The 27122-nt window shown below is 52.0% G+C and overlaps 12 protein-coding genes across 12 annotated transcripts; 6 read left to right on the top strand and 6 right to left on the bottom strand.

Moving 5' to 3' along the window:
• Nucleotides 1-943: 943 nt before the first annotated feature.
• On the bottom strand, nt 944-3620 carry QC764_200450 (uncharacterized protein). Its single transcript, XM_062943744.1, has 3 exons — nt 2163-3620; nt 1507-2107; nt 944-1443 (listed from the first exon to the last, which is right to left on the bottom strand). Exons 1-3 carry the CDS (start codon nt 2286-2288, stop codon nt 1220-1222), a joined length of 951 nt encoding a protein of 316 aa, XP_062802481.1. The 5' UTR covers nt 2289-3620; the 3' UTR covers nt 944-1219.
• A 1199-nt stretch (nt 3621-4819) lies between these two features.
• On the bottom strand, nt 4820-6328 carry QC764_200440 (uncharacterized protein). The gene is made up of 3 exons (XM_062943743.1): nt 6271-6328; nt 5353-6216; nt 4820-5287 (listed from the first exon to the last, which is right to left on the bottom strand). Exons 2-3 carry the CDS (start codon nt 5644-5646, stop codon nt 5045-5047), a joined length of 537 nt encoding a protein of 178 aa, XP_062802480.1. The 5' UTR covers nt 5647-6216; nt 6271-6328; the 3' UTR covers nt 4820-5044.
• A 1152-nt stretch (nt 6329-7480) lies between these two features.
• NFS1 (cysteine desulfurase) lies at nt 7481-9721 on the bottom strand. Its single transcript, XM_062943742.1, has 3 exons — nt 9177-9721; nt 8291-9114; nt 7481-8083 (listed from the first exon to the last, which is right to left on the bottom strand). Exons 1-3 carry the CDS (start codon nt 9700-9702, stop codon nt 7661-7663), a joined length of 1773 nt encoding a protein of 590 aa, XP_062802479.1. The 5' UTR covers nt 9703-9721; the 3' UTR covers nt 7481-7660.
• A 59-nt stretch (nt 9722-9780) lies between these two features.
• hob1 (BAR adaptor protein Hob1) lies at nt 9781-11839 on the top strand (the record flags this gene model as incomplete). Its single annotated transcript, XM_062943741.1, has 3 exons — nt 9781-10309; nt 10416-11748; nt 11814-11839. The coding sequence occupies exons 1-3, from the start codon at nt 10274-10276 to the stop codon at nt 11837-11839; spliced, it is 1395 nt and encodes a 464-aa protein (XP_062802478.1). The 5' UTR covers nt 9781-10273.
• A 506-nt stretch (nt 11840-12345) lies between these two features.
• Nucleotides 12346-14424, top strand: QC764_200410 (uncharacterized protein; the record flags this gene model as incomplete). Its single annotated transcript, XM_062943740.1, has 3 exons — nt 12346-12609; nt 12671-12789; nt 12849-14424. 3 exons carry the CDS (start codon nt 12346-12348, stop codon nt 13894-13896), a joined length of 1431 nt encoding a protein of 476 aa, XP_062802477.1. The 3' UTR covers nt 13897-14424.
• On the bottom strand, nt 13917-17790 carry QC764_200400 (uncharacterized protein). Its single transcript, XM_062943739.1, has 2 exons — nt 15125-17790; nt 13917-14830 (listed from the first exon to the last, which is right to left on the bottom strand). The coding sequence occupies exons 1-2, from the start codon at nt 16772-16774 to the stop codon at nt 14426-14428; spliced, it is 2055 nt and encodes a 684-aa protein (XP_062802476.1). The 5' UTR covers nt 16775-17790; the 3' UTR covers nt 13917-14425.
• An 816-nt stretch (nt 17791-18606) lies between these two features.
• QC764_200390 (uncharacterized protein) lies at nt 18607-19843 on the top strand. The gene is made up of 4 exons (XM_062943738.1): nt 18607-18860; nt 18949-19475; nt 19536-19581; nt 19640-19843. The coding sequence occupies exons 1-4, from the start codon at nt 18800-18802 to the stop codon at nt 19678-19680; spliced, it is 675 nt and encodes a 224-aa protein (XP_062802475.1). The 5' UTR covers nt 18607-18799; the 3' UTR covers nt 19681-19843.
• Nucleotides 19844-20062: 219 nt separating this feature from the next.
• QC764_200370 (uncharacterized protein) lies at nt 20063-20884 on the bottom strand (the record flags this gene model as incomplete). The annotated part of the gene is made up of 1 exon (XM_062943737.1): nt 20063-20884. One exon carries the CDS (start codon nt 20882-20884, stop codon nt 20063-20065), a length of 822 nt encoding a protein of 273 aa, XP_062802474.1.
• An 895-nt stretch (nt 20885-21779) lies between these two features.
• Nucleotides 21780-22589, top strand: BUD32 (serine/threonine-protein kinase bud32; the record flags this gene model as incomplete). Its single annotated transcript, XM_062943736.1, has 1 exon — nt 21780-22589. The coding sequence occupies one exon, from the start codon at nt 21780-21782 to the stop codon at nt 22587-22589; it is 810 nt and encodes a 269-aa protein (XP_062802473.1).
• On the bottom strand, nt 22312-24743 carry QC764_200350 (uncharacterized protein). The gene is made up of 2 exons (XM_062943735.1): nt 23859-24743; nt 22312-23734 (listed from the first exon to the last, which is right to left on the bottom strand). The coding sequence occupies exons 1-2, from the start codon at nt 23984-23986 to the stop codon at nt 22759-22761; spliced, it is 1104 nt and encodes a 367-aa protein (XP_062802472.1). The 5' UTR covers nt 23987-24743; the 3' UTR covers nt 22312-22758.
• VAS2 (AP-1 adaptor complex sigma subunit Aps1) lies at nt 24478-25861 on the top strand (the record flags this gene model as incomplete). The annotated part of the gene is made up of 5 exons (XM_062943734.1): nt 24478-25062; nt 25125-25158; nt 25225-25342; nt 25417-25691; nt 25832-25861. Exons 1-5 carry the CDS (start codon nt 25052-25054, stop codon nt 25859-25861), a joined length of 468 nt encoding a protein of 155 aa, XP_062802471.1. The 5' UTR covers nt 24478-25051.
• Nucleotides 25862-26526: 665 nt separating this feature from the next.
• Nucleotides 26527-26838, top strand: QC764_0030270 (uncharacterized protein; the record flags this gene model as incomplete). Its single annotated transcript, XM_062940172.1, has 2 exons — nt 26527-26539; nt 26597-26838. The coding sequence occupies 2 exons, from the start codon at nt 26527-26529 to the stop codon at nt 26836-26838; spliced, it is 255 nt and encodes an 84-aa protein (XP_062802470.1).
• Nucleotides 26839-27122: the final 284 nt, after the last annotated feature.

The following is a 27122-nucleotide window of genomic DNA, read 5'->3' as shown; positions in this document are numbered from 1 at the left end:
GCGCGGTGCAGGTCTTGTATTTATTTTCGCATATTGTTTGGTTACCACGGAGGGGTGTTGAATTGGATTAAAAGACTTGTTTGATGTTTGGATATCGCGGAATCGAAATGCTTCTTGACCTGGAAGTGGGTGTAAGGCAAAGAGCCGCGAACAGGTGGGGATCTAGGGGGTAAGGTGAGCTTCCTTCCCGTCGGGTCAGTCTACGGTACTTGCTAGTGTAGTTGATGATAGATGAGGTGAGTAGCCAGAGAGGTGCGCTCAGACCCGGAAAAGTGTGCCTAGCACTTCACCTACAGCGATCATGTAGCCACATTGTTGAATGGGGAGTTAAACTGCTTTGGTCCAGAAAAGAACCGTACACGATGAGGACGTACGTATGTCCTGTACATAGAATTCCCAGTGGACAGGGATCGCCCAGTCATCCCCACTGCTGGGCCAGCCCTATGGGTGTCCAGGGTCCTTCAGTGTCGCCCGGGCCGTGCCATCCTTGTGCGTCCAACTACCGTCGAGCACGGCGCACTCTATTTGTATTCCTGACCTTGGAAAGAGGAGAAGCGGTGGCATGGATAGCTTAATGGATGGGTTACGACGAATGTATGCATGGTGATCCAGATCCGGCGAACTAGAGTTGGCTGTTGGCTGTACGGCTTCCAGGTTGCATGTAAACTTCAGTGTGAGAGCACTTGACAATTTGGTTGGTGGCCGCCGCCCACCGCATTTTTCAGCCCGCTGTTGAGGCTCTGTGGGAAAGCCCTGGAACTTTTCCATCTAACCTGAAGTTGCGGCTACCGTCTTCCAACCCTCTCTACACCATGCAATGCTGCTACCTGAGCTTCAGTAGCAAATGTCCGTCCACCCCGCTGATGGGCTATGCGTGACAAGTGGTTGGCGGCGAATTTTGGTGATCTAGAACAATAGTTACCAGGCGACTACAGGTAAACATAGAAGAGAAGTGATTTATTATGAGACCAGCTTGTACATGGTAGTTTTGAATGATCTGAACAGCGATGAAAGTAACCCGGTGGCTACTGGAGCTCCGCATCTATGCCAAACATGGGAAGAATCCCCAATGAGAAAATGCCAGGTGAACTTGTCACATCTAAGACAAAGGAAAGAGCCGCAATATTCCTGCATGTCACCAGCATGCCTCCATTGGTAGCCCAATCTTGTGTCCCAGACATCACCATGAAGATTGTGCTATCATGATTCAGCGGGAGGCCTAGGCTGCCGCACCCCAGAACCTCTCTAACCAAGCCCTAAATGACATGGGTTGTACCTGAACATCGTCGTTAAGATTGGGTGAATGGACATGGTACCTTCCAAGGGCCGTCTGCAGGAGTCGCTGATAGTAGAAGTAGTAGTAACCCCAATCCCCGTTCTGCCGGAGTTCTTCGACTTGGGCCTCGACCTCACGGTAATGGCGAGCAGTAAGGTTGAATGGAACTAGTGGGCAGGTCAGTACCTAAGGTATTCAAGCACGATAAAGAAGGAGGGGCAAATACGAACCCCCACGAACATCGGAGCATGTATGAACCAAGTCAGTAACAGTCATCGTTTCGCCCCTCATGCGGTATTCTCTCGGCCAGTTGCTGATGCCGAGATCGATGGCTGCCGTGACAAATTGGGCCACGTCGTATACCGATGTGAGCGTAACACGGACTGACCGGCCACTTGGGTTGTTGGGGATAATCTCAGCGTTGCAGCCTTGAATATCAACAAGGTAGTCACTTGGCGCCTGAACTCCCGATCCTGCCCCGATGTGATAGGTCTGCAAGCCTCCCGGGGCAAAGCGTTCCATGAAGATGCCACAGGAGAAAATAGTGTATCGCATGTGGAGCTGTTCCAGCATCTCAATGGCGGATTGTCCGCCACGGTCCAGGGGGTCGTCAGTCGGTCGGCGTGACATGTCACCCTCGAATTCAGAAGGGACGAAACGACGAACCCGAGCACGACGAGCAGCATCAATGAGATTGAGCTGCTCGGCGCCCGAGATGGTCGAAATGATGATATCAGCTCCCAGAACGGCGTACCGAAGATTCTCGATATCTTGATAGTCCACAACGACAAGCTGACAACCAGGGCATTGTTCATCCACCTCGGGCCGGGGCTGGTGATATGTTAGCTGAAAAGATCCGAAACACCACACACGACATTGGACTTACCTGAGTTGAAAGAATGAGAACAGAGTGGGTTTGGCTAATGTACTGGGCGAGAATACGGGCCAAGCCGCCAGCTCCGGCGATGGCCACTCTCATAGTTGTGGGCTGTTGGCTAGATCTGTTCTTCATGGCTAGAGCACAAGGACGTCGTAGATGTAGACTCGATTGTAACCGGGTTGTGTTATGTTGCTTGATATGCAGGTGGGTATGTCGCTGATGCTGCTGGTGATGCAAAGACAGATCTTCTACCGGAAGGGCAGGACAGACTAAGAGTATATAACTTATCTGAAGGCATGTAGCTACGAGTTCGGTCACCACTCAGTGACAATACCCAATGACTCAGCCTCAAGTCTAGATATTGATGGTGTAATGGTCGCAGTTGTAAATTTTGACCCCATCACCAGTGATTGCCAAAACAGAACACCCGAACGGATAGCATAAAGAGGTACCCAGAGCAAGGCAACCAGGAAACACACTTTGCGCTTCGTGAGTTGGGTGCGGCTTAGGTTCTTTGCATAACCCAGAAGCAAGCATGAGGCACCACAACCCCTTCCAGGGGGAGTAAGGGATTGGAGGTAGGCGGATATGGATTTGTAGTCCCGACTATTTGCTTCCGAGCCCCATGTAACCCACCATCTCGACATTACACCGTCAAGCCATAGGTTCGGACCATGAGAGGGTATACGCAAGGGGGTGAAAATAGCAAGCAGTTGATCACTGAGCAAGCTTAAATATACGGATTGACACCACACCTTGTGTGGTATTGGAGGGCGGTGAGAGGCAGGGTGATGTGGGAGGCAACGCCTGACTGGTAAATGAGAAAATACCTGAAATTCGGAAAGCTGGATACTAGCGTCCTGGTTTCTGATTCGATAGTTGGATCATAGTTAGTCGTTCCCAGTGGAACTGGTGCAGGCAGCTTCCAAAGAGATTTGGCAGGGTTGGGGGCCATGGTGTGGAGAACAGAGTGATTTCAAGAAATGATGGTCTTGACTCCCATTGAGACGAGTACAATGAGATAAGCTTCGAAAAAAAAATCCTGGGCAGCCGAGAAAATCGTGTGTGAACAGCCAGGTCGATGGGAGGTCTTGAAATGGGTCGCCAGGAACCGTACAACGTAGCGAAACGGCAGCAAAGGGGCTTGTTCACGGCTAGGCGAGGCAGTCAGCATATGTTCACACGGCATCGGGCCTGCGGGAGAGGATGAAGGGAAGGAATCGGCTCATCTGAATCGAGGACCAAAATGCGGTGCAAGAACCTGGCATTTGTAGACATCTCTGTAGCGACTGGCCATCCCAATAGGTCCATATGAATGTGTCTACTGGTCCGTTTGAGGCCCATGAACCAAGCCTAAGTCGTGGTGTAGAAGAAACCGGACCTAGTAAAATCGATGAGCAAGAGAGGTTCCAAATTGAATCGTGGTTCCTACGAGCATTTCGCTGCCTTCTTGCTCCAGAAAAGATACCTACTGCTTGAGTGGAAAGCGCAATCGAAAAGGGTGTCAGAGCACTTGACGTTGAAAAGTACCAAAAGACAAACCAGCTGGGACCAATCAAATGAGCATTTCATGCCAAGACCAGCTTTAATTGCCCAAAATGGCAGCAACGCGACGCACACTACAAGGAAGACAGCGAACAACAACCTCCACCACAGCTTCAATCAAGAACCGAAGGCTAAAAAAATGCCGCTGTAGAATGTATCCTTTTTTAGAACACTGTACAGGTACCTACCCACGGCAAAAGACCTGGAGATTGGCACTCACCAAAGGTTAGGCAGACCTTTGGGGGCCAATTTTCGCAGCCAGAACTGTTTCCCTAGTGGATAAAGCCTTGCCTCTGGGCCTTGTTCTGGGGCCTGAGGCACTACCTCGTACCTAGCCCAGCAAAGCTGCGTCTTCTATACGCATGACTAGCATCCAATGCGGTTGACAAATCGTCGTTGCTGGCCAAAAAACATACCTAACGGTCCGGTTTGTAATGTAAGCGGCGGAAATCCATGGCCAGTTAAAATGGACAATCTCAATATGGGATACCTCCCACGATGCGCAGAAGACATGGTCCGTGCTGCTTGGGAACGTGGGGGGACGGACACCAAAAATATGGGGGTGCCCTGTGATGCTCCACTATAACTTCACCGGTATCGTCTTTTCTTCGGTGTAGTGAGCAATATGCTTGGAAAGCTGACTGGATCAGGTTCTCACAAATCTCCAGCCTTCTCGATAGGCCGTTATGTTTAGGCCAATGAAGATAACTAAACTTCCAACGATGCAGGTTACCCAAGTTGGAACTCTTGAACTTTGCGATGGTCTCTTTGTGACCTTCCTGACTGGTCCAGCTGAAAAGCATTGACACCAGGGTAACTCGTTCCTGGCTCAATTCCTCACTTGTTCTTTGGTGTGGAAAGAGTCCTCAGACACAATGGGAAAGCATAGGACCCTAGGCTCGCTTGAAATGAAGCTGCCTCGCAAGGAGGCTGTTCATGGTCATTGATGATTTTACTGCCTGAAATTTGAGCACACGACAAGCACACAATTTCGGGTACTTTGCGGCAATGCAGGAACTTCACATGCGGGAAGAACTCTTGGCTCTTGGGTGTTCCCCAACTTGAAAGGTTTCCAGATCGGAGATCTCTACCTCGCGCCAGGCACAACATGTCTTTGGGAAAGCAACAAAAATAGCAACAATCACGAGGGTCTGCAAAATCAAAAATTTTAGGAAATGCCACCTGCATTCAACATAAAAAAAAACCAAAAAAAAAACCTAAACTAGGTAATGTAGAGCCTTGCACTACTAACATCGGTTCACTCTCCTAGGGTATCATCAACCGGTTCATGCTATTTCCGAATTCCATGCAATGAAAACGCCTGCTTCTCCCCAAATTATGATTTACTGCTTCGCCTCTGCCTGCTTGACAATGTCGTGTTCGGCTCCGCGTTGCTGAGTCTTGCCGGTGTCGTGCTGGTCCTGGTATTCAGCTTGCTTGACCCGGTCACCCGTCAGGCCGGCAAAACCGCTGCCGAGGGTTCCAGCAGCACGATCGGCGGCACCGGAAACGTAGTCGTTGATTTGGCCCTTGGCTTCTTGCTCTTGACCTTGAAGGTTCTGCTCGCGGCCGGACTGCTTAAGGCTCTGCAGACACTGATTAGCACCCCTTCATAGTGACGAGCGAGACAACCTTTATTTTAGGAACATACCTCATTGCCGAGCACTCCTCCGACAAACTCCTTAGCAGCACCGGCAGTCTGGTTGTATGAACCGGCATTGCGATCGGGATGGTCCTTGGCCACGGCGCCGGACGAAGAAGCTGTGAAGCCGGGGAGTTTGGCTGTGGCATGCGAGGCATCGTACTCAGCCTGAGCCTTCTCCTTCTTGGCTTGTCCTTCGACCTGATCGCCGTTGCTGCCAATGATGGAACCGACAGCGTTCTGGACGGCTCCGGTAGCGGAGTCGACGTAGGACTTGAGAGTGGAAGTGTTATCGGTAGACATGTTGTTTGATATTTGCGATGGAGATAGTTGAAGTTGAGAGTGTTGTTTGTCTTCAAAGGTATTGATTGATGTTCAAGGTGTTTGATGGAGAGAGAAGAGTTGTTGGTGAGAAGAAGCCTGTCTTATATTTTGCAGACGTTAAGAACAAAACCAGGTCCGAAGCTACTGGTAGCTTCACGTCATTGCCTTTCTCTGAGCAGTTCCTTCCGCCGTCCACGATGTTGTTCTTGGTGTTTCAGGTTGCGAGTGATGTCATAGGGGTCATGGGACGGGCGGTGACATCATAGCGCGCACCCCGCCTGTTCGTTAGCGCGCCCGTAGACCACTGCGCACCTACCAGCTTCAGCCCTATCAGATCTGTCTCGCGGCTTAGAAGCTCCTAAATCAGAAATGAGACTGAACTAATGCTCCCATCCTCACATGAATCCAATTGATTGCGCATGCATCCGCCGCATTCTCTCAGTTTGCCGTTGTTGCCAGCATATGAAATCATGTTGTAGGATAGGTACACAATTTTAGCCCAGCTTCAGGACATCAGTGAAGCACAGTGGGTGTTGAGGAGCTGGCCGTCTACAATTTATCTGACAATTCAGGTATCCACTACTTCGAGCAGTCTGGCTATACAATTACGAAAGTACTTTACCGATAGAAACCCCATGGTGTAAATCTGTCCTACCAATCGGCCCATAGATTTCACATGATTTCCACCTCTCCACCATAAAGACGCAAAAAAGGCTGAATTTCACCTCACGCGCTGATCAACACGAACAGGCCTCCTGCCGGGAATATAATTTGATTTCTTCTCGAATCCATACCTAGAGGAGAGTTGTTTATCTCGAAACCTCACAAATGGCTACCGTTCCCGAGCAGCGCCCCTCAGATCGACCCGACACGGCGGAACTAAGCAAATCACACATCGTGAAGAATATATGCCCAGTCCCTATTTCCGGTTCATCCCGGCCTCCCGGCAACCACACCGGCGTGAGAACACGACGCAAAATCACACTCAATCATCAATCTTCCTAAAAGCTGTCTATTCCATATGCCCTGCATCTCCACACTCGCCCCGTAACAGCCACCCAACACCACCCCGATCCCATAATCCTTAGGCTCACTTCTTCCCTGTGAAACCCATTATACGGGCCCAGCTGAGGGTATGAGTGCAGTTCTCTCCGATGCATACTGTACAATAGCGGCGTGTACACAGTAACTGCACCTAGCCAAATCACTCCCAAGGCTGACCTACATTTACACAATTCGTAGTAGGTTTTTCTGTGCAACCATATCGCTCGGCACACCGGCAACCTACCCTGCGTGCCTTCTTTGCCGTCCACGATAACTTTACGATTCTATACGCCAGCTCTATACATACAACGCCTGACCACTACGTGGATTAGCCACAAAGGCCGTCCAGTCTGAGCCACACACGTTCCGCCCCCCGTAAAACAACAACACTACCACCACCCAAATGTTTCGTGATGAGCATTCAACATCATCAAGACCATGTCAACGCCACCCCACTCCTAGGCTATCCAGCAATCGCGACCAGTCGTGCTTCTAATTTGAACAAACTACGGGCGTCCGAGAGTGACTACAATCTAGAACCATCTCGACGGGGGCGAGAACACACAAAGAAGATAAGGTCGGATATTAAGCAGCCAACTTCCATCCCATATACGACGATATATATTCATGTCGTCAAGTCTGTCCTGTGAGAAATCTGGTCATTCGACGCCTTGGGTCAGCGATCAACTCTCAAAGGACCGAATAGCAGGAGATCGCCCAGTCAAAACACAAGTCGCAGCAAAGGGGAACGTAGCAAAGTCAAGCTCAACTCGTGACCAGTAATAGGTAGTCATTTCATCGTGAGGGTGCTGTTAGCTCCCCGTGGTATCATTCTGCGCAGTAGGTAGATACACGTATTATACAGGTGTTGTGGTGGCTGCTGTTGCTTTTACACTCCCAGCCCGCCCAAATGAACAATTTCCAACGCAAGAAAACAGCCGCTCCATGCTTAGTGCTGACTCCACTCAATCGTGTTGAGGTCGACACCCTCCTGGACAAGTTCCCACAGAGGACTCAGCTCGCGAAGGAAGCCCACACGCTCTGTCACCGCCTTCAGGACGTAATCGATCTCTTGCTCCGTGGTGAACCGGCCGATACCGAACCGGATACTGGAGTGCGCACTCTCGTCGCTGTTGCCCAGGGCTCGTAATACGTAGCTGGGCTCCAGCGATGCCGAGGTGCAGGCACTGCCCGAAGACAAGGCAATGTCCTTGAGCGCCATAAGCAGGGATTCACCCTCGACATAGGCGAACGAGACATTGACGCAGCCGGGATAAAAGTGGTTCGGGTCACCGTTCTGGCTCGTGTGTTCCATCGACAGGAGACCGTTGAGTAACCGGTCGGAAAGGAACTTGATTCTCTGCGAATCATACTGTTTTGCCTGTTAGCTCCACCCAAGCAAAATATTCGGTTGTGTCAAAAGAGAAAGAAGGGAAGGTTTCAATCAGAAAAGGTGCTGTCTCTCAACAGTACAGTCTTGTCACGGACTTCAGAAAGCCATGCATGTATGAGCAGATCATCAGGTGAAACCAGGGGATGTGTATGTGTAACGCGAACCATGGAAAAAGTTGAGACATACCTTCATTTCTTCCTTTGCGATGCGGCACGCCTCACCAAACCCAACAACAAGGGCGGGAGCCAGCGTGCCGCTACGAAGACCTCTCTCCTGGCCACCACCGCTGATGATGGGGTCAATTCTCACTCTCGGCCGCCGGCGGACATAGCAAGCTCCAATTCCCTTGGGGCCGTAGATCTTGTGGGAAGAGATGGACATCAGATCAATGTTCATCGCGTTGACATCCAGAGGAATCTTGCCCACTGCTTGAGCAGCATCTGTGTGGAAGAAGACCTTATTGGCCCGGCAAATCTTGCCAATCTCCTCGATGGGTTGAATGACACCGATCTCGTTGTTTACCGACATGATGCTGACAAGCATTGTGTCGGGGCGGATGGCGGCCTTCAGTTTGTCAAGGTTGATGAGACCGCTGGACTCGACGGGAAGATATGTCACCTCAAACCCTTCGTCTTGGAGATGCCTGCAGCTATCAAGCACACACTTGTGCTCGGTCTGACTGGTAATGATGTGCTTCTTCTTGCCGGACCTGCCGAAAAATCTGGCGACACCCTTGATGCTCATATTGTTGCTTTCCGTGGCTCCGCTGGTGAAAATGATTTCCTTGGGATCGGCCCCGATAAGGCTGGCAATATGTTGTCTCGCATCTTCGACCGCCTTCTCGCTCTCCCATCCGTACGCGTGCGTCCTGGAATGTGGGTTGCCATAAAAGCCTGTGTAGTAGGGCATCATGGCATCAAGCACGCGGGGGTCCAGTGGAGTTGTGGCCTGCATATCCATATAGATGGGCCGTTGGCCTTCATCCATTATGGTCGCCGCCTTCAGGACATCTGCGAGCTCGGAGTTAGCATGCTAGAGCCGAGATATCGAGTCGTAATGGGAAAAGACCTACCAGCCATTGGGCTGACATGCTCGGTCGAGCCCTTCTCGGAGGTGATGGTGAGCCCGGATTTCTCCAGCTCCTTCCTGTCAAGACGGATGGCGGTTTCGGTTTGGACCTGGGCGTTATCCCGCTTCGACTCGGTCACATAGCTCCTCTTCTTGCCAGCAGTGCGCTGGACAGGCGCAGATGCTACTCGTGCTAGCTGCTGGAGACCATGACGGGGTGCAGCAGTGAGGGCCGACTTGGATGCCAAGCGAGATGCCTGTCTGATGGCTGATGGTGCAATAGTTGCCATGGTACGAGAAAAAAAAAGTTGTGCGAGATGTAGGGGAAGAAAAGTTTCCTTCTCGGTGGGCGGGACGGAGCTCCGATTTTGCGCATTCTCCATACCCCATGGATAACCCAAATGCTGGGCGGCAGTCTTTTCGATTGATAACATGTGGCCAATCTGCGAAGACCTTTCCCCACGCTTTGTTCGCTCTGTGGCTGTTGCACGGCGCTGCCCCGCATTCTGCCAGTCACGGCGGTGGCGCATGACGAAGCTGAGAACGTTTTCAGGAATGACGAAGGTCATAGAAGAACCGCATGCGGGGTGGGGCAGGTGTCTCTTAGCTGCGCTGCCGGTTCTGTCTGTCCCTTTGACACCTCTACTGCGTACATAGTGCAGCTACCTATCTCGAACTGAAGGCCTCCAATAAACTATCTGATATCATTTTCTTTTGGGTATCACCACTGGGTCCACTAATACATAATCCTGACCGTAATCCCCGGCGGGCAGTGACAAACCAAATTAGGGCATCCTTGGCTTGGCGAGAGGCCTGAAATCGGGTTTCGGTGCCGTTGCAGCGCCCACTTGGCCCGTCTTTCATTGGATTTCATCTGCCAAGGAGCTGGAGTGACGCCCGCTGAGCCCCCGGGCCATCGTCATCATCCGTCTCCCGAGAGCCATCATCAACCACAACCAACCTTTGTCGACACAGCCGCCAAGCTTACTCTTCCCATTCTCAACTCTCACAACGCCGGCGACGCTCCGTATTGCTTCTAGCAGCACTCTTAGCCCCGATCAGACCTTATCGAACGAGACAACAATTCAGCAGTAACTAAGAATGAGTTTCAGGGGTTTCCAGAAGGGCCTTATTCGAGTAGGTTCTGCCCCGCAGCATCCGTGTTTCCTTGAGGAGAGCTCTTGTGGTGATGAAGGAGGAGGGGGAGTATGATGCTGACTCTTGTGTTTCTGTGTTGCTTTAGGCCCCCCAACAATTCAAGGCAAAGTTCAATGTCGGCGAGAACACCAAAGACCCCGTCTACATCGATGCCGAACGACGATTCCAGGAACTTGAGGCCGAGACCAAGAACCTCCACGATGAAAGCAAAAAGTACTTCGAGGCCATCAACGGCATGCTCAACCACCAGATCGAGTTTTCCAAAGCAATGACCGAGATCTACAAGCCCATTAGTGGCCGCATGTCGGATCCTGACTCGTTGATTGCGCAAGAGAACTTGGACGGCATCCGGGCGTGCGAGGAGTATGAGGCCGTTGTACGGGACTTACAGGAGACTCTGGCCCCCGAGCTGGAGATGATTGACACGCGGGTTGTCAGACCGGCGCAGGAACTCATGGATGTGATCAAGGCCATTCGAAAAACAGCAACCAAGCGCGAGCACAAGAAGTTGGACTACGACCGACACCGCACCACCCTCAAGAAGCTCCAGGAAAAGAAGGAAAGGTCGGCAAAGGACGAGAAGGCCATGTGGAAGGCTGAGAATGACGTCGAGCAGTCAACACAGGAATTTAACTACTTCAACGATCTGCTCAAAGACGAGCTCCCTAAGCTCTTTGCGCTCGAGCGCGATTTCATCCAGCCTCTGTTCCAGTCTTTCTACTACATGCAGCTCAACATCTTTTACACTCTCCACGAACGCATGCAGCGTGTCGACATAGGATACTTCGACCTGACACTGGACGTCGAGGAGGCTTTCCTTGCGAAACGCGGCGACGTCCAAGAGCGAGCTGAGGCACTCTCTATTGTCAAGTTCAAGACGACTGGTCAAAGGCGGCCACCCAAATATGGGCCTCCGCGACCGGCCATCGCGGCAAAGCCAGCAGCAGCGGGTTTGCTCACAGCAGGACCATCAGCTTCAGCCTCGACATCTGCGCCCTCGCCTTCGCCCTTCCCTTATGCGGCGACAAATGGTGAAGCCTCCGCAACCAAAGCGCCTGCAGTATCCTCTCTACGGCCAACATGGCGATCTCAGGAAAATGACGGTGGCGAACAACCACCCCCTCCATATTCTTCTGCTCCCGTCTCTCCTGCCATGATTTCGCCAGCGCAAAAAAGCCCAATGTCGCTGGCCGCCGCAGCCAAGTCGAAGCCCCCACCGCCCAAGCCCAAGCCAAAGAATCTTGCCGGCGCCTCGGTGGCCAAGGTGGAAACGGTAACGGCACTCTACGATTATTCGGCGCAGGCTGAGGGCGATCTCAGTTTCCGGGCGGGCGACGTGATTGAGATTGTATCAAGAACCAATAATGAGAATGAATGGTGGACCGGCAAGGTTCATGGGAAGCAAGGGCAATTTCCTGGTACGTTTCTATGTCCATCCAAGGACCGACTTGAGTGTTCGCAGCTAACCCTATTATGTCGTTAGGCAACTACGTCCAGCTGAATCCATAGGCATTTCAGAGCAAATTGAAGAAGATAAAGGCTGTTATACCCAGGGAGGAGTAGACTGCATTGATTTTGTAATGAAGATGGAAGACCCTTTGGATGGGCGGAACCTCCGCGTGTTGTACTACGCTAGAGCGTCAGCGGGCAGGCGGGATATCTCAGGTTGTGTAGACTGAGTTGATGAATGCATATCCAGGAGCTTTATATGGGTGTCTTGTTATTGTTGTTATATTGCCACATGTCGCAGCGATTAGCTGTTGCTCAATACAAGGTACCATCTTGACTAATAGACTCCAATTGGAAAGGGGTTGGAAAAGTGGAGAACCTCTGCTGTATGTCATGTCATGCCTTCAGTGCATTAGCTTTCAGTCTCCGTCTCAGTCTCATCTGAACATTTGGGATGAGGGATTTCATATTCGCGTAGTCTCATCTCAACACGGCTTTCTGATACGAGTTATATTAGCTGGAGGCGGTTCAACAACCTTAACAAACAGCAACATTGACCAGTCAAGATGGCCTCCGACACCGGCCCCAGAACGAACCAGGCAGGCCTTCCCTCTGCCAACCCGACCTCTTCTTACTGGCTTCGTGAACCGAATACCCTGCTTTTGGGACATCGATCAACATCAGATCTGCCAGAGGAAGCAGACATTGTGATTATCGGGAGTGGTATAACCGGTGCCTTTGCCGCGAGGTCTCTTCTACAGGATTATTCCTGTAACAAGAAGGTTGTGATGCTCGAGGCCAGGGAGGCCTGTGGTGGTGCCACAGGAAGGGTGTGTGCCTGGACTGACTTATCTGATGAGGTTTACATGATAATTCTAACAGTTCCATCAGAATGGAGGCCACTGCCAGCCTCTCGTCTATGGCACCAACCCAGCCGTTGCTGCTTTTGAGTTGGAAACCTTTTCTTTTCTTGAAAGATTAGTAAGGGATGAAAACATTGACTGTGACTGGTATATCCCTTCTCATATCTCTTACCAATTTTCCCCCCAAACTAACCTCATCACCACAGGATAACCCTCTCCGGCGGCGTCCACGCCTTCATGTCAACCCCCCTCTTCCAAACCGCTGTTGCTCAAATCGACTCCCTCACCAAAAGCCACCCCTTTCTCGCCTCCCAGCTAGAAGTAATCCTCCGAACCAACCCATCCAAACTAGCCCGCCTCAGAGCCCCCAACTGCCACGGCGCCATCATCCAAAAAACCGCCGCCTCCCTCTGGCCCTACAAACTAATCGCCCACATCCTCACCTCCCTCCTTCCCAACCCAAACTTCAACCTCCAAACCAACACCCCCGTCCTCTCCCTCTCCCCCTCCCCCTCCTCCCCCGGTAAACACCAAATCATCACCCCCCGCGGCACCCTCACCACCCCAAAAGTCCTCCTAGCAACAAATGGGTACACCTCCCACCTCCTCCCCTCCTTCTCCGACCTCATCGTCCCCGTCCGCGGCCAGATAAGCGCCATCGTGCCCCCATCCCCAGTCCAAACCCTCACCCACTCCTACCTCTTCGCCGCCGACCCCGAGAAGGGCCAACACGCACCGAGAGACGACTACCTCGTTCAGAGACCAATGTTGGCCCCCGACTCAGGAGGCGAGATGATCTACGGTGGAGGCCGTCGGTTGGCACTGCAACTCGGACTGGGACAATACACCGATGATGAGCTCGAGCTGAAAGTGGCTCACTATCTGAAGTCGAACCTCTCTCCTCCGCTGGACTTGGGTGGAAAAGACGAGGAGTTACCCGCAACATACGAGTGGACGGGCGTGATGGGCTACTCTCGTGACTCTAATGCCTGGGTGGGAGAGGTTCCCTCCCACAGGGGAATATGGGTGTGTGCTGGGTACACCGGGCATGGCATGCCATCTGCTGCTCTCTCTGCCAGAGCTGTGGCGGCCCAGATGCTGGGTTTGCCAGAATCAGGACAAGGACATGCAAGACTTCCCGAGGAATTCAAGATCACGGAAGAGAGGATCAACAGAGCGAGACAGGGAGCCAAACTGGAAGACTGTGGTGGCTGGGAGGGGGCTTATTTCTCGGGTCCGGCTGATGGCGAATGACAAGATCATCGTGTTACACCCATCACATAACCACCACTGCTGGTACAACCAAACTACCAATATTAAACTCTGTTGTGCTGTATAACTCTCGGTCAAGCCGAATACCTAGCCAACCTCCCGAGTCACGTACTATCCATGTTTGATTCCTCTGCTGATGTAGCTGGATAAGTCAAACCGAAACGAAAAAGAAAAAGCAAATTGCGCCATCAGGACATAAAGTCCATAACCATTCAATGGATAATATGATTTCCTGAAGCTCCCCCGGTAAAGCTACCTCTGATTCTCCAAAGCAAACGGTAAAATAACTCATTCCTCGTCTATAGAACACCGGGTTCATGCTGAAAAAGAAGGATCGTAGTTATGCCTGTTTGCTGAGCTGAGATGATCGAAGTCAATATAATAAGATGGGGAACGGAAACGAAGGTTGCTAACTGTTGAAAAGAATTGTCCTGAGCGAGCGAGCTTTCGAAATGACAAGAATCGTATTCCGGAGCAAACGGGCATATTCCTCTTTTCGTCATCGTGTGCTTTATATGACCAATGTTTGTGTTTGCTTTTCATTATTCGTGTCCGGAAGTGTTTGTTCCTTTATCTCCGTGGCTTCAGAGGACTCTGCTACCTTCTTCACGCTCATTTTGAATTGCTCCTTGAGAGCTGCTTCTTTTGACCTCCTCTTTTCCTCGGCTGCATGTGCTTCCAACGCTCCAGCTGCTGCTTTGGCCTGCCCAGCTACAGTCTTCCAGTCAGCAGTCTGCGCCTGTTGCTGGTATTGACGAACCACACGGTGTGCTTGACGCATTTTGCACTTCATGTGATAGCCAGGCTCATTGGCCTTTCGCCACTCCAGATACGATTCATATGCCTGCTGCTTCACAGGGTCATGGTCGCGTGGTTTCTGGGTGACGGGAAATACCGGTCGTGGTCCCTTGCCATCCTAGGCCAAAGGAGGCGGTGGACCGGCAACAAGAGTTGGACCGTATAGAGTAGGTGCTTGGAAGCTAGTTGCATTCGGCACGGCGGGCATAGGGGCTCTTTGCCCAGGAGGAATCGGGATAGGCTGAGAAAATCTTGGTCTGGGGGCTGGGGGAGGCCGTAATGGAGGAAGCGTGCTAAATACGGGGTTGGGACCTGGCATCTGGCTGGGAATAGGAGCGATTCCGGAAGGCGGGAAGGTTCCAAAGTTGCTGGGCGGAGGAACGAACGGTGGTGGGACCAACTGCTGCGTAACTGGATCAACAATGGGAAGAGGTGCCATTGCTATTGGTGCTGCTGGTGGTTGGAAGGCCATCTCTGGGATAGGCTGTCCCGGTTCAGCCACCCACACTGGCCCTGCTGGAGGACCACTTGTCTGCCATGGACTACCTTGAAGACAGTCGTTTGCCACAAATGGCACTGTCTGGGCCATGAAACCGGGATCTTCCAGTACACCAGGAAAGATATTGTTGAGTAAAGGCCGTGTCCGTCTTTTTGGAGTCCAGGGAGGGGCAGGATATGCTGCGGGCGCGGGCTTGAAATCGCTCTTCACCCCTGACTTGAGGTCACCTTTGGTGACCGACTTGAATTCGGCAGCTGTGGGATTCAACTTGGTTGAGATGGTTGAACATGATATTGAATCTTCTTTGCGCTTCTGAACCGTAGGACCAGAATGCTCGACCGCCTTGGGCCTTGTTGGCTCTTGTGTGCCCTGTTTCATGAAATGGAATGTTGAATAGCCAGAATCGTGTGATTTTTGCGCCCATTTACCCTTCCCAAACAGCAAGGTAGAATCCCTTCCGAAAAAGGTACCTTCGCGCGCGCCCCTTTCCGAGTTGTCGGGCGTCTCCTCGCGCTCTTCGTCTTTGACCTTTGCGGCGATAATTGCAGGATCCACCACCTGAGCATGGCTCTTCGACGTCTCAGCATGATCAGGTGCTGTCGGCGACTGGGAAGCTTCTCTTGTCTCCGTGGTCAAGTGTAGGCGGCTGAGTAGTGCCTGAAAGCGGTGACCTTCCGCAGGTGTTCGATGATGTGCCCCTAAAGGCATCTCTTTCTGAAGGCCAGAGGTTTCAGAACCGGTTGAGATTCCAGAGTCATGGCTGCTCCAATGCCCCAATGACCTACGGGTTTGGCGTTGAATTTCCTTGCTTGCCGCGACGACCTTTGGAGGCTTCCCACTCTGTCGGGACAAGAAGTCATCCAGATCTTTCAGAACGCTCTCTTCGTGAAGCTCGGACTTCATACGGCGTAAGCGGGCCTTGGGCTTGAGGAGCTTGAGAGTGGCCAGGATCTCGCCGTGTTCCCTGTTCATAAAGCAAGCAGCGTCTGGCTCTTGGATGTCAACAGGGGTAATATCCAAAGAGTATTTGTTGGGCAGTTTGATGATGTCGCCGTTGATGCTCACGTTCATTGGCTTGATGGCCTTGAGCCGCACCATCGTGGTGTCTTGGAGGTTCGGTTGGCACGCCTTGAGGATTGAGGACGGTATGCCTGACGACTCGCTGGTTCTCGTTTCCTCCCGCCTGAAATCGCACCCAGGAGCCGATGAAATGACCTCCCAAGCAATGCCGCTTGTAGGGTCCCTAGCATACTGATACTGAGCCCTTGATCCAATATTCATAGGCTTCATCCCCAGCACGAAGGGCGAGTAAAAGCCATCATTCTGGTCGGATGGATGTCTGTTATTCTCGTCTGAAATTTGCTGACGATTATCGCCGAGGCCGGAATCCGGCGCCATCTTTCTCCAGTCGGCTGAAGCCATCGCCTGGGCCTTCTCATCTGAAGGAATAAGATCGAGCGAACTTGTCTTGAGCCGAAGACCAGGAGATCTCAGTCGACTTTGCCTAGTGGTGGCCTGGGAGCCATGAGGCTGGATTTTGCTTGAGTGGCGTGGAAGAAGCATGTTGATGTTGGGAAGTCCGATCGGAGGACCAAGATTAAAATCGAGAGGAATGAGTAACGGCAGTAGACTGTTTTAATCCTTGGTTAGCTGACGTTGTTGCAGATATCCCCAGATGGACTCAATCCTCGGACCATCTCTCAATATCCTCGCCAAAAGAGGATCAACCCCCAGTGAATCATCAACTGAAATGCCTGATTCATTGGAGAATGGGGAGCATCAAGTATGAGAAGACTTACAGAGTATGGTCAACCAGAAGATGGCCAGCCAGTTGAACGTTTCAGAAGCCTCACACCAAGTTGTACTGAGGCGAGATCGCTGAAGTTGTTCCAAGCTAGATGGTTGACGAACTTGCCAGGAAGCTTGCTAGTTGAGAGACAAGGAAATTGTTTCTGCTTGTGGTCAGGTTGAAAAGACAGTTGCCTAGGAAGGGAGACGAGGGGTTTTCCCAGCCGCCGGGAAATTGGTCCTGTGTTGACAGCAGGATGTGACCAAAATGGCGAGAGCTATCCTGCCCTTGGCCCCGGAAACCAAGCTGATGATGTCGTCAATTGTAAAACTGAGCCAATAATAGCAGTTTGAAGAGTGGTCTTGGCTTTGAAATGCCTCCCTCCAGTGCAAAGCTCCTCAGTCTTCTCTTTAGACAGCTCGCAGCCAATTTTACGCAGCCCAGGCACCCAGGTATCAGACTGGAATATTACGTGCCGAGAGACCAGTCCAAGACACAATAGAGACGGCAAAGATGATGGAGGAGGTAAGGTATCGAGCCTCTTTATATTGGCAATTGTAGTGCTCGGTCGTCCAAGATGATTCATGCAGTTGTGATTTGATTTCGATCGCTCGCTCGCTCCCAAAAAAACGCTCAGGTGGTGTTCACAAGGTGGAACAAGGCAAGGCCAGATTGATGAAGGATGCCGGTAAAGACAATATGTCACAATGTACCCAAAAAAGAAGAGAGGAGGCCGGGAGTGGGCAAGTTGGCTATGTAGGGCTGGAAATCCCAACTTCGCTCTGTGATGAATTGTTGGAAGAGAGGAGAGGAGAGAAGGTTTGGGAACACCAGAGCATCACTTTGCTGAGTCTATCACATACCAGAGAAGGAGCTTCTCTGCGCTTGCCTACCCAGGAGTGGGGTCTCGGGGGGTATTTGACGCCGGTACAGCTGATCTTGGAAATAACCTTCCTGTTCATGCTCCCCAGTGACTTGGGAGCCACTTCCATTTCCAGTTCAAAGGAAATGCCCACGGCCCGGTGAGTACCTGCAAGCGCATGCCGGCTTCAACGACCATTTGAGACCCCATCGATGCAAGCTTGAGATCTCATGTCATTGGCATGCGAGTAACGCGTGTGTGTCAGTTCATTGTGTATATACCAAGTCATTCATATCTCTTTTGTGGACGTTGTCCTTTCATCACTGTTTTGAAATTTGTTCAAGATGAAAGACCAAGCTATCAGGAGAAGTGTTGAATATAGAAATGGCTATCGAAGTAGTTTGTGCTTAGAAAAGTTACCAGGCAGAGAGGCCTCTTTTCCACAAACTTTGCAAAAGGTGTGGTGGTGAAGCGGAAGTTATTCCAATTCCAAGAGGAATCATATGTGTAAGTTCCCCTTGTGACACACAGTAATAAAGACTGTCATTTGAAGCTCACTGGGAAGATGGGCCACGAACAGTACTTCACAAGAGAAATGAATGTGTACCTAGGAAATCAAGCTTCGAATCGCTTCTGAGTCCTTGTGAACAGCATCGTGGCAAGAAAGCCCTATATAATTTGGTCATCCGGTGTCTCATGTATTTCCATGTCAAGATTTAGAAAAGAGTTGAAGCCGAAGTAAACAAATACTTACCGAACATGGTCCCGCTACGGCAAAAGGGGTGGATACCCCCGCACTAAACCTCCGCTCTGTCCCGCCGTCACCCGCTGCGGAACCGGCAATGTGGGGATGACATCAGTTGCCGTTGCCGGGCCCTTGTCCATATTGTCTGAATCATTGTTGATCTTTCTCTTTTCCTCTCAAAGGTGAGTTCACATGAAGGTAACCTCCATTCTCAGGCCTTGTCTCAGACCTCGATTAGGCAACTGCCGGTGTTGTAAGTGCTACCTGCTGTCTCTCATCACAAGATGAGAATGACTCGAGCTTCATATGTTTATACAAGTACTGACTCTTAGGTAAACAAGATATCCCCTATCCCCAATATCAAACTCGCAAAATGCGTCTCCCCTACATCGCCGACCCACCCCCAACGGCCACCCCCGAGGAGGCTGAGATCGTCCAGCGCATCCAGACCCGCCGCCACCCCCGTCCCCTTCAACCCCTGGATCTCACCCTCCTTCATTCACCCCCGGTTGCTGACGGCTGGAACTCCTTCCTCGGCGCGGTCCGCACCAAGACCACCATCCCTCAGGACCTTCGTGAGATTGCCATCTCCCGCGTTGCCGTTGTCAACCGGGCCTGGTATGAGTGGGCTCACCATGCTCCCCTCGCCGAGCAGGGTGGTGTGAGCAAGGAGGGCATGAACGCCATCAAGACTGAGCAGCCTCTCGTTTTGGGTGAGACCCAGAAGCATGCCGAGCTTACGGATAAGCAGTGGGCTGTTACTTGCTATACGGATGAGATGACAAGAAACGTTCAGGTGAGGGATGAGACGTTTGCCAAGATGAGAGAGATCTTCAGCGACAAGGAGATGGTTGAGATAACTGCTACTGTAAGCTTTGTTTTTTACCTGAGAAACAACAATGCAACAAAATAGCTAACAACATAACAGGTTGCATGCTACAACTGTGTCAGTCGGTTCTTGGTTGCTCTTGATGGTAGGTTTTCGCTCCATTTTCCAGCTGGGTGGCGGTTATGCTGACAAAAACAAAACAGTTGGCGAAAGAAACGGAACAGGTCCCGATGCTGCTCACTAGAAGGACGATACAGTTTTGTATAAGTGTGATTGTACAATTACATCTCAGAAGACCTGTATACATCTAAAGCCACCAATGGTATGGTGATTATACAAGTACTGAAGAGTTCAAAGTGAAGACAGATCAACCAGAATGTAACGGAACATGTGCTTTGTTGCTCGAACAACCGGAAAAAGGGACTAAAAAGGGTATCGTGTCAAAGTACACCAGACAAACAACTGCAAACCAATCCTGCCAGCACCCATCAACATCGCCATAGACCTATTCCACTATTCTTCCATTTTTGAATGAAGCTGGCTGACGCGAACGCCGAATGCTGGAATGCCATAAAGGTCGTAATGATCATAATCGTCAAGACGTCGTATGTATTCATAACAGTTCGTCAACAAACCGCTCGAGACATGGCAAGCTCGATGCTGGCGTGCCTCTCTCTCAATACCGGGCTTCTCTGAAGCTCTTGCATTACACCTGCCCACCCCGTTCGATGCGGTACCTCTATTGCTTCTGGATGGCCCATCGAATGTACCGTTAGCCTCCTCAAAGGTGGCTTGGACTTGATGGGCGAATCTGTAAACGCGCGTTGCGGTGGTGGTAAGGGTGGTGGCTCAGGTGTCATAGGTGGGCTTGCCGGCGGCAGTGGCCTCTGTGACGGCTCTCGTCTGGTGCTCGCATTGATAACCATTCCATTCGTCCTGCTCGCCATTGCCACCGTGTCACTTGCCCTACTGGAGATAATCCCCATGTGCACGACCAGAAACCGCATCCTCAACAGATCCATCCGGCGCACTTTATCCTCCAACTCTTGTCGGTGACTAGCCCATAGTAATCTCGCGCCGGTCCGTAGTTGGGCTGCCCTCTTCTCGCCCTCCCTTTCTTCCATCAACGCATTAAGCGCCTCTCTCAGCACATCCCCTGCTTTCTGAATGTCGTGCAACAACTTCCCCAGCCGCAGCTTATCGTCCAACCGCTTCACCTTGGCGATATCATGGTCGTAGGACTCGTTCTCGGCGATAGAGCTATCAATGGCATCCAGAAAAGCAGACACCTCGCTGGGCGCATCAATGTAGGCTCTTGCATAGCAGGTTGCAAACTGCGATAGGATGGCTAGCGAGAGGACGAGGGTAGTAAGGGCCAGCATGAGGATCCACTGTTGGGCATAGCTGTCCCCGCCGAGGCCCGCTGATGTGTTGTCAACCGCTGTCATTTTGCCAGTAGTGGTGCGTGTGCCTGGATTACTGCGCTGGTTCCTTAATTTCTCAGGGCATGGTAGGCGAACGACATGACATTGTTGGCGTCTTTCGAACCATCAGAAGCCAGGAAGAAAGATGGCTGGGCTTTTTTCACTCGTTGGTGTGTGATTGCAAAGACAGTGGCTGCTGGAACGTCACTTGATTGTCCCCCGCTCACCACCACCGAACGACCCGAACCCTGGACCAGGCACATGTTTCCTGCTTTCTGGCTGTGAGAGGTGGTGACCTCACCGCCCGCACCGACAGGGGTGCGAGCCGCCGAACGTGATCACATTCTGCCGCTTGAGAACCCCGCGATGCTGTTGGCGGTTCCTCGATTGATGCTTCATATTCGCAGTCCTCGCTGATGATGATAGATGTCCTCTGATCTTTGAAAGGATGGGACTTCGAGGTGTGGTGGATCAGGTCGTGCTGAAGTTTATCAAGAGAGAGTGCTTCACATCGGAAGGGCTTGCCGACTCGAGAGGACAAACAATCGTAGGTCTTGGATGCCTTCCGAAGTCACTAAGCGTATGTGGACAAGGTCTGGAGAAGTTTTTGGTAAAGACAAAAGAAGAAGAGAGAGATAAACGGTCTTTTAAACGTTACAGACACCAAGTCTTCCCCTTGCATCGGGCATAGCCCATTCCACAGCATTACATAGCTCCGCGTGGGCGGCAGATCAAGTGGATAACATTTCTGCCCCTCCATGATCCATCCCACTTTCTTCAACTGCCCCTCTTCAACGTCCAAGGAAACAAATGCGACCGCCAAAATATTGAACAGGATATCTGTCCCAACAAACTCACACTTGCCGACGACAAGAACCTCGAGATTTCCGCCAGACAAAAGAAAGCAGATTCGCCCACCATGACAGAACCAGCAACCGAATTCCCACCACCAAAAATCCTCACCCTCTCCCCTGCCCACAAGCCCATCCTCATCACTCAAGGTGCCGAAGGCCGTCTCTACAAAACGCCCTCCCCCTTCCAACCAGACCAGTTCTGCGCCCTCAAGTACCGCCCGCCAAAACCCTACCGCCACCCCATTCTCGACGTCCGCCTCAACAAAGCCCGCATCTCCTCCGAAGCCAAAGTCCTCGACCGCTGCTACCGTGAGGGCGTCCCAGTACCGGCTGTTCTCGCCAAAGATGCCGCTGCCGGCTGGATGATGATTGAGTGGATCGAGGGACAGCCGGTCAGAGTAGGAATTAACAAATGGCTAGGGGAGCGGCCAGAGGACGATGACGTTGTGGATCACAGCCAGGAAGACGAGACGCCCCTGATCGATCTTATGAAGAGGATTGGAGTCGCCGTCGGGGCGCTTCACAGGACGGGCGTGGTACACGGAGATCTGACGACGAGCAACATGATGCTGAGACCATGGGCAGACGACAGACTACCAAACGGGCACGGGGACAAGGCTGAGAAGGCAAAGGCTGTAGCGGGCGATGTGGTGGTGATTGACTTTGGGCTCGCAATGCAGAGTCAGTCGGACGAGGACCGGGCGGTAGATCTCTACGTGTTGGAAAGAGCGTTCGCGAGTACACATCCCAGGGCGGAGAGGTTATTTCACCACATCTTGGACTCGTATAGGGAAGCCTTCAAGAAGGCGCCGGGGGTGCTTCACAAGCTCGAAGATGTCAGGATGCGCGGGAGGAAGAGGAGTATGCTTGGATAATACAAGGACCACAACGAAAAACAGAATCAAAAACAGCGATGCTCGCTACATGCATCTTGGTCGTAACATACATACACTCCGCTTGATATCATGTCTGATCCAGTACCCAAAAAAGAGCAGATAACCACCCATATGTAAACCCCAGAATATTTCTAGATTACTTCCGGTCTCAACCTTCTGTCAGCTCAGCACCGGCAAAGTACCCCTTATTCTCAATCACCCCCCGGTCCCGCACCACGGCTGTGTACTTGGCAACCCATTGCGGTGCTAAATCTCCCTTCAGTCCACCGGCTCCCGTCTCTGGATCAGCGAGTATACCAGCTCCACCGAGCCCCTGGCCGAGCAGCTCCCTCAGTGTTCCCTCGGGAAGAATGTCGATGCAGTCGCTATGCGCCAGCAGCTCGATACCTTCCTCCTTGGCCAACTTCGTGAGTGGTGGTGGTACATTGCAGCAGTTCTTGATATTAATCTGGTTGACCGACGGCCGGACTTGTACCCTCTGGAGGAAGCGAGCGAGCTTCTCGCTGCCAAACTCGGCCAGGCCGATGCTCTTGGCCAGTCCAGCTCTGTGCAAGTCCTCAATCGCCGCCCAAGTTGCGAGCTCCTCCTCGTCGTTGCCCTGAACCGCGTTGTGTCTGTCGGCTTCCCATTCGCAGTCGCCCTCAAAGGACATGCCGGGGAAGGATACAATCAGCAGGTCGATAGCTGGCGCATCCAGCTCCTTCAGCACCAAGTCCAGCGCCTTCTTTGCAAACTGCGCCCGCCTTTCGACAGAGGCAGACGGCAAGAAAAAGAGCTTGACCGTGATGCTGTATTGCAACGGCTCTTCCTGCAGGCCTGCCTCTGACCAATCGATGCGGGGTACATACAGGGCGCCATCCTCTTCGGCAGTCCAGACCGATACTGGAGGGCGTCCACCCGTCTCTGTGTTTACGTGCAGTGCATTGCCATTGCTCTTCGCTGCGCCATTTTCGACTCCGCCGTTAGCATGTAGCTTCCCGTCCTGGGCTTCGTCGTCGGCGGCGGCGGTAGCGTAATCCTCCTGTGCGGCCAGGAAGTTGCTTCGGAGCGAATTGGTGAGTTCAAGGTTGGATCGATATGCGCCCGGCTTGCGGATGATGGAGGGGCCGCCCGAGACGATGTTCCTAGATAGATGCCAAATCACGCAATCAGCAGCCACTCTCATGCGACACAGTCACAGCGCCAGCGCGGCAAGGGAAGGGAAGGGGGAGGGATGGGATGGGGAGAAACGGGGAGGTCGAGAGTTACCCGGTAGAGAGTATCAGCTTTGCCATGGTTCGCTTTCCCCCAAGTTGTTTCTTTCTTCCGGTCAGGAATAACCAAATTGATTGTCCGGTGTCCACCAGGAGCAAGTAGAACAGTTTTAGAAATCGCATAGAGAGAAGAGCAAAGGTTGGAGATTTCGAGGATGGCACAGCGCGAGCGCAGCAGGCGTTCTCTCTTGGTGGGGTTCCAATGAATTATTAATGATTCATGTCAGAACAACAGGAGCCCCGCCAGCTTGCTTCGTCAATATGTGTGTTGGTGATGTGAGAATGTACACTGGGTAGTGACAAACGGTTGAATATTCATGAGGCGTGATTATATAGGAAAGTGTACCCTGAACGACTGGGAGAGGTCTAGTATATGTACCTCTCTCGAAGAGCCGGATTGATGTACCCAAAGCGGAAATCGAACCAGCTTCAACAGGGAGTAGTAATGATGGGAGCAGACTGTTCAATATTGACCTTGTGATTCGAGAGCGTGGGATGAAAGCCCGTCCCACCTCATCAACGGACTCTGTCGCGGAGCGTGGGGAGGGACCTAGAACCTCCCACATGCCATACCCAGGTCGTCCCTTCAGGAACTCTACCCACACTTTCAAAGCCCAGACAAGAAGCGATGAATAAGGAAGTTGTTTCCACTGAGACTCTGCTGCTCCGAGGTTGTCTGACCCGCTGTAAGCCGAAGCTGCACAGTGCACCCGAGGAGCACTGGCTGGGTGAAGAGATATCTTATTCAGTGAGCCGAGACTTGGAGTTCTAATGAGTTGTTGAAAGGGTTTCACAGACCATGGCGAAGGACGGTGACGACGGAACAACCACACCTTGACGGAAAGTCGGGTATACTACCCCACCACGCCCACCATCGATCCCACTTGTGAGGCGTTCGAGATGTCCAGTGGGCGATCTGCCCAAGCTGCCCAGGGATTGCCCCGCCAAATTTGGGTCCAAGCGCTGCAAGTTTGTTCCTCAGGCACTCATCATCGGCGATTGGGGAGGCGCCAAATTTCCCCAGGCCGAGCGTCCAGTCGTGGCCGACCTTCCAGATGGTTGGAGCAAGGAGACTTTGTTCATGGAAGCATGCCAACCGACTTTCCCCAAGACCATCCTGACAACACCCACTCCTCCCTCACACCTACACAACTTCCTGCCAGTCGGTGAAGCCTGAATAGCTTCATCATGGCCATCAAGTAAGCAGTTTATCCTGCAGTGCTGCCATCCAGGCTCTTTGCGCTAATTACCGTGTTTGCAGCTATCTCATCCTCCTTTCGCGCCAGGGCAAGGTGGTCAGTTCTCATTGTCTCCCACATCACGGTCGCTTCAACGAACATCTATCCTAACCTCAGCTGTAGCGCCTGGCCAAGTGGTTCACCACCTTGTCCCCAAAGGACAAAGCCAAGATTGTCAAGGACGTCTCACAGCTTGTTCTTGCCAGACGAACCCGGATGTGCAACTTTCTGGAGTACAAGGGTGTGTCATGCCTACTTCGGAGAATGCCAGTGGTGATATCTTTTCGGGCAGCATACTGACCGCATGATCAACAGATACCAAAATTGTCTATCGCCGATATGCCTCCCTCTTCTTCATCGCCGGCTGCTCCTCTGAAGACAACGAACTGATCACGCTCGAAATCATCCACCGATATGTTGAGCAGATGGACAAGTACTACGGCAATGTGTGCGAGCTAGATATTATCTTCTCTTTCACCAAAGCCTATTACATCCTTGACGAGCTATTGCTGGCGGGAGAACTGCAGGAAAGCAGCAAGAAGAATGTGTTGCGATGCATCTCCCAGCAGGATGCCCTTGAGGACATGGAGGTTGGTTTCTTTCCCCACCACTCGTTGACTGCTTGGCAGAGATGCCTCGCCTTTCTTTTCCTCATCACGGCATTCCACGCGAGTCCCTTATTGCGGCCAAGTCTGGTGATCTTACTGACACGTCAACCCTATCCCCTCAGGTCGAGGATGAGGTCACCAAGATCATGTAGAGGATCGGCATCATCACTTGCACCTCTTTCTCTCCACGGATTCACTCACCCTTCCCACTTTGGGCAGCAGGTCCCTCCCTCAAACTGTGCACCGGCGACACAAAGATCATACATGACTTGACTGAGTGCGCTGGCTTACACATGCGACACAGACTTCGGAAGAGCTCGAGAAGGCTCTCAAAGAGGCAGGAATCCTGTGAAGCAGGCGGCAGACGCGGCATGATACCCCCTAGATGACGAAGGAAAGACGAACAAACCAACAAACCGAAGGCGACGAAGACGGTTACCACAATAAATACAGCACGGACACGGAAATGATGGCTATAGGCAGGAACAGACTGGCTGCAAAGAAGCAGACCATGGCAGGCCGTGGCAGGCGGCAACAGCGGGAAGGCATTGGGCTAGGCTACATTTACCCATGAGGAGGGAGCAAACTCCATCCTTAGATATTAGATATGGGCATTGTGTAGATAACTTGGCTGTCTGTCGGTGCTGGTCTGCAAAGAAGGACTGCATGCAACGCACAGGTCATCCTCGGGAATGCATTTTGAGGAGACCAGCAAGCACCCGGCACACGTCAGTTCGACTTACTAATAACTACAACATTGGAACGCTACCAAGGCGCTCCACCAACCCTACTTGAATCTGTCACCCGCATTGCGACCATGTGTTTGAAGGGTTTGTTGGGAGATGCTGAGATGTGATTGCGAGTCCTATACCTGATGCTATTCACAGATTCAGCCCGTGGTTACAAGAGAGTTTCCCATTCGTTCATGGTTGACAGCATGATGACGGAAGTGCCGGGTTCGGAAAAGGGGGAAGGGGTGGTGGAGGACCTGGGACTGCCGATCATTTACCCCCGTGCCCGCCCGAAACCGGGATTACGCTACCTGGGCCAGGTCAGGCCAAGCCAACGTGGGCAGAGCCAGCGGCCAGATGATGCAGCACCTCGAACACCGACCCAGACCGCCAGCTGAAAGACATTCGACTAAAACAGCAACCAGCTTCTTTTCCTGCTTTCCACTTCCCCTCTTTCTGGGTTTCAACTGTGCAAAAGGCGTTTCTCAAACGTGCCTTTGATCACGAATCAGCCAGCATCTGGCGCCGCGCCATATCGCATCATCGTATCGCATCGTCCCCGGCAACTCACCAACACCACACCACCCCCGCCGAAACTTGGCTCTTTGTTCTTTATCAGTGACCACACACAACACAGGCAGTCTTCTGCGACATTCCCAGGATTGCGCACCACTTCCTCCCG

The sequence above is a fragment of the Podospora pseudoanserina genome, chromosome 2 (assembly GCF_035222485.1).
Source record: "Podospora pseudoanserina strain CBS 124.78 chromosome 2, whole genome shotgun sequence".
NCBI classification, from domain to species: domain Eukaryota; kingdom Fungi; phylum Ascomycota; class Sordariomycetes; order Sordariales; family Podosporaceae; genus Podospora; species Podospora pseudoanserina.
The sequence above is the reverse complement of the archived record's forward strand: the minus strand, read 5'-3'. Positions and strand labels throughout refer to the sequence as shown.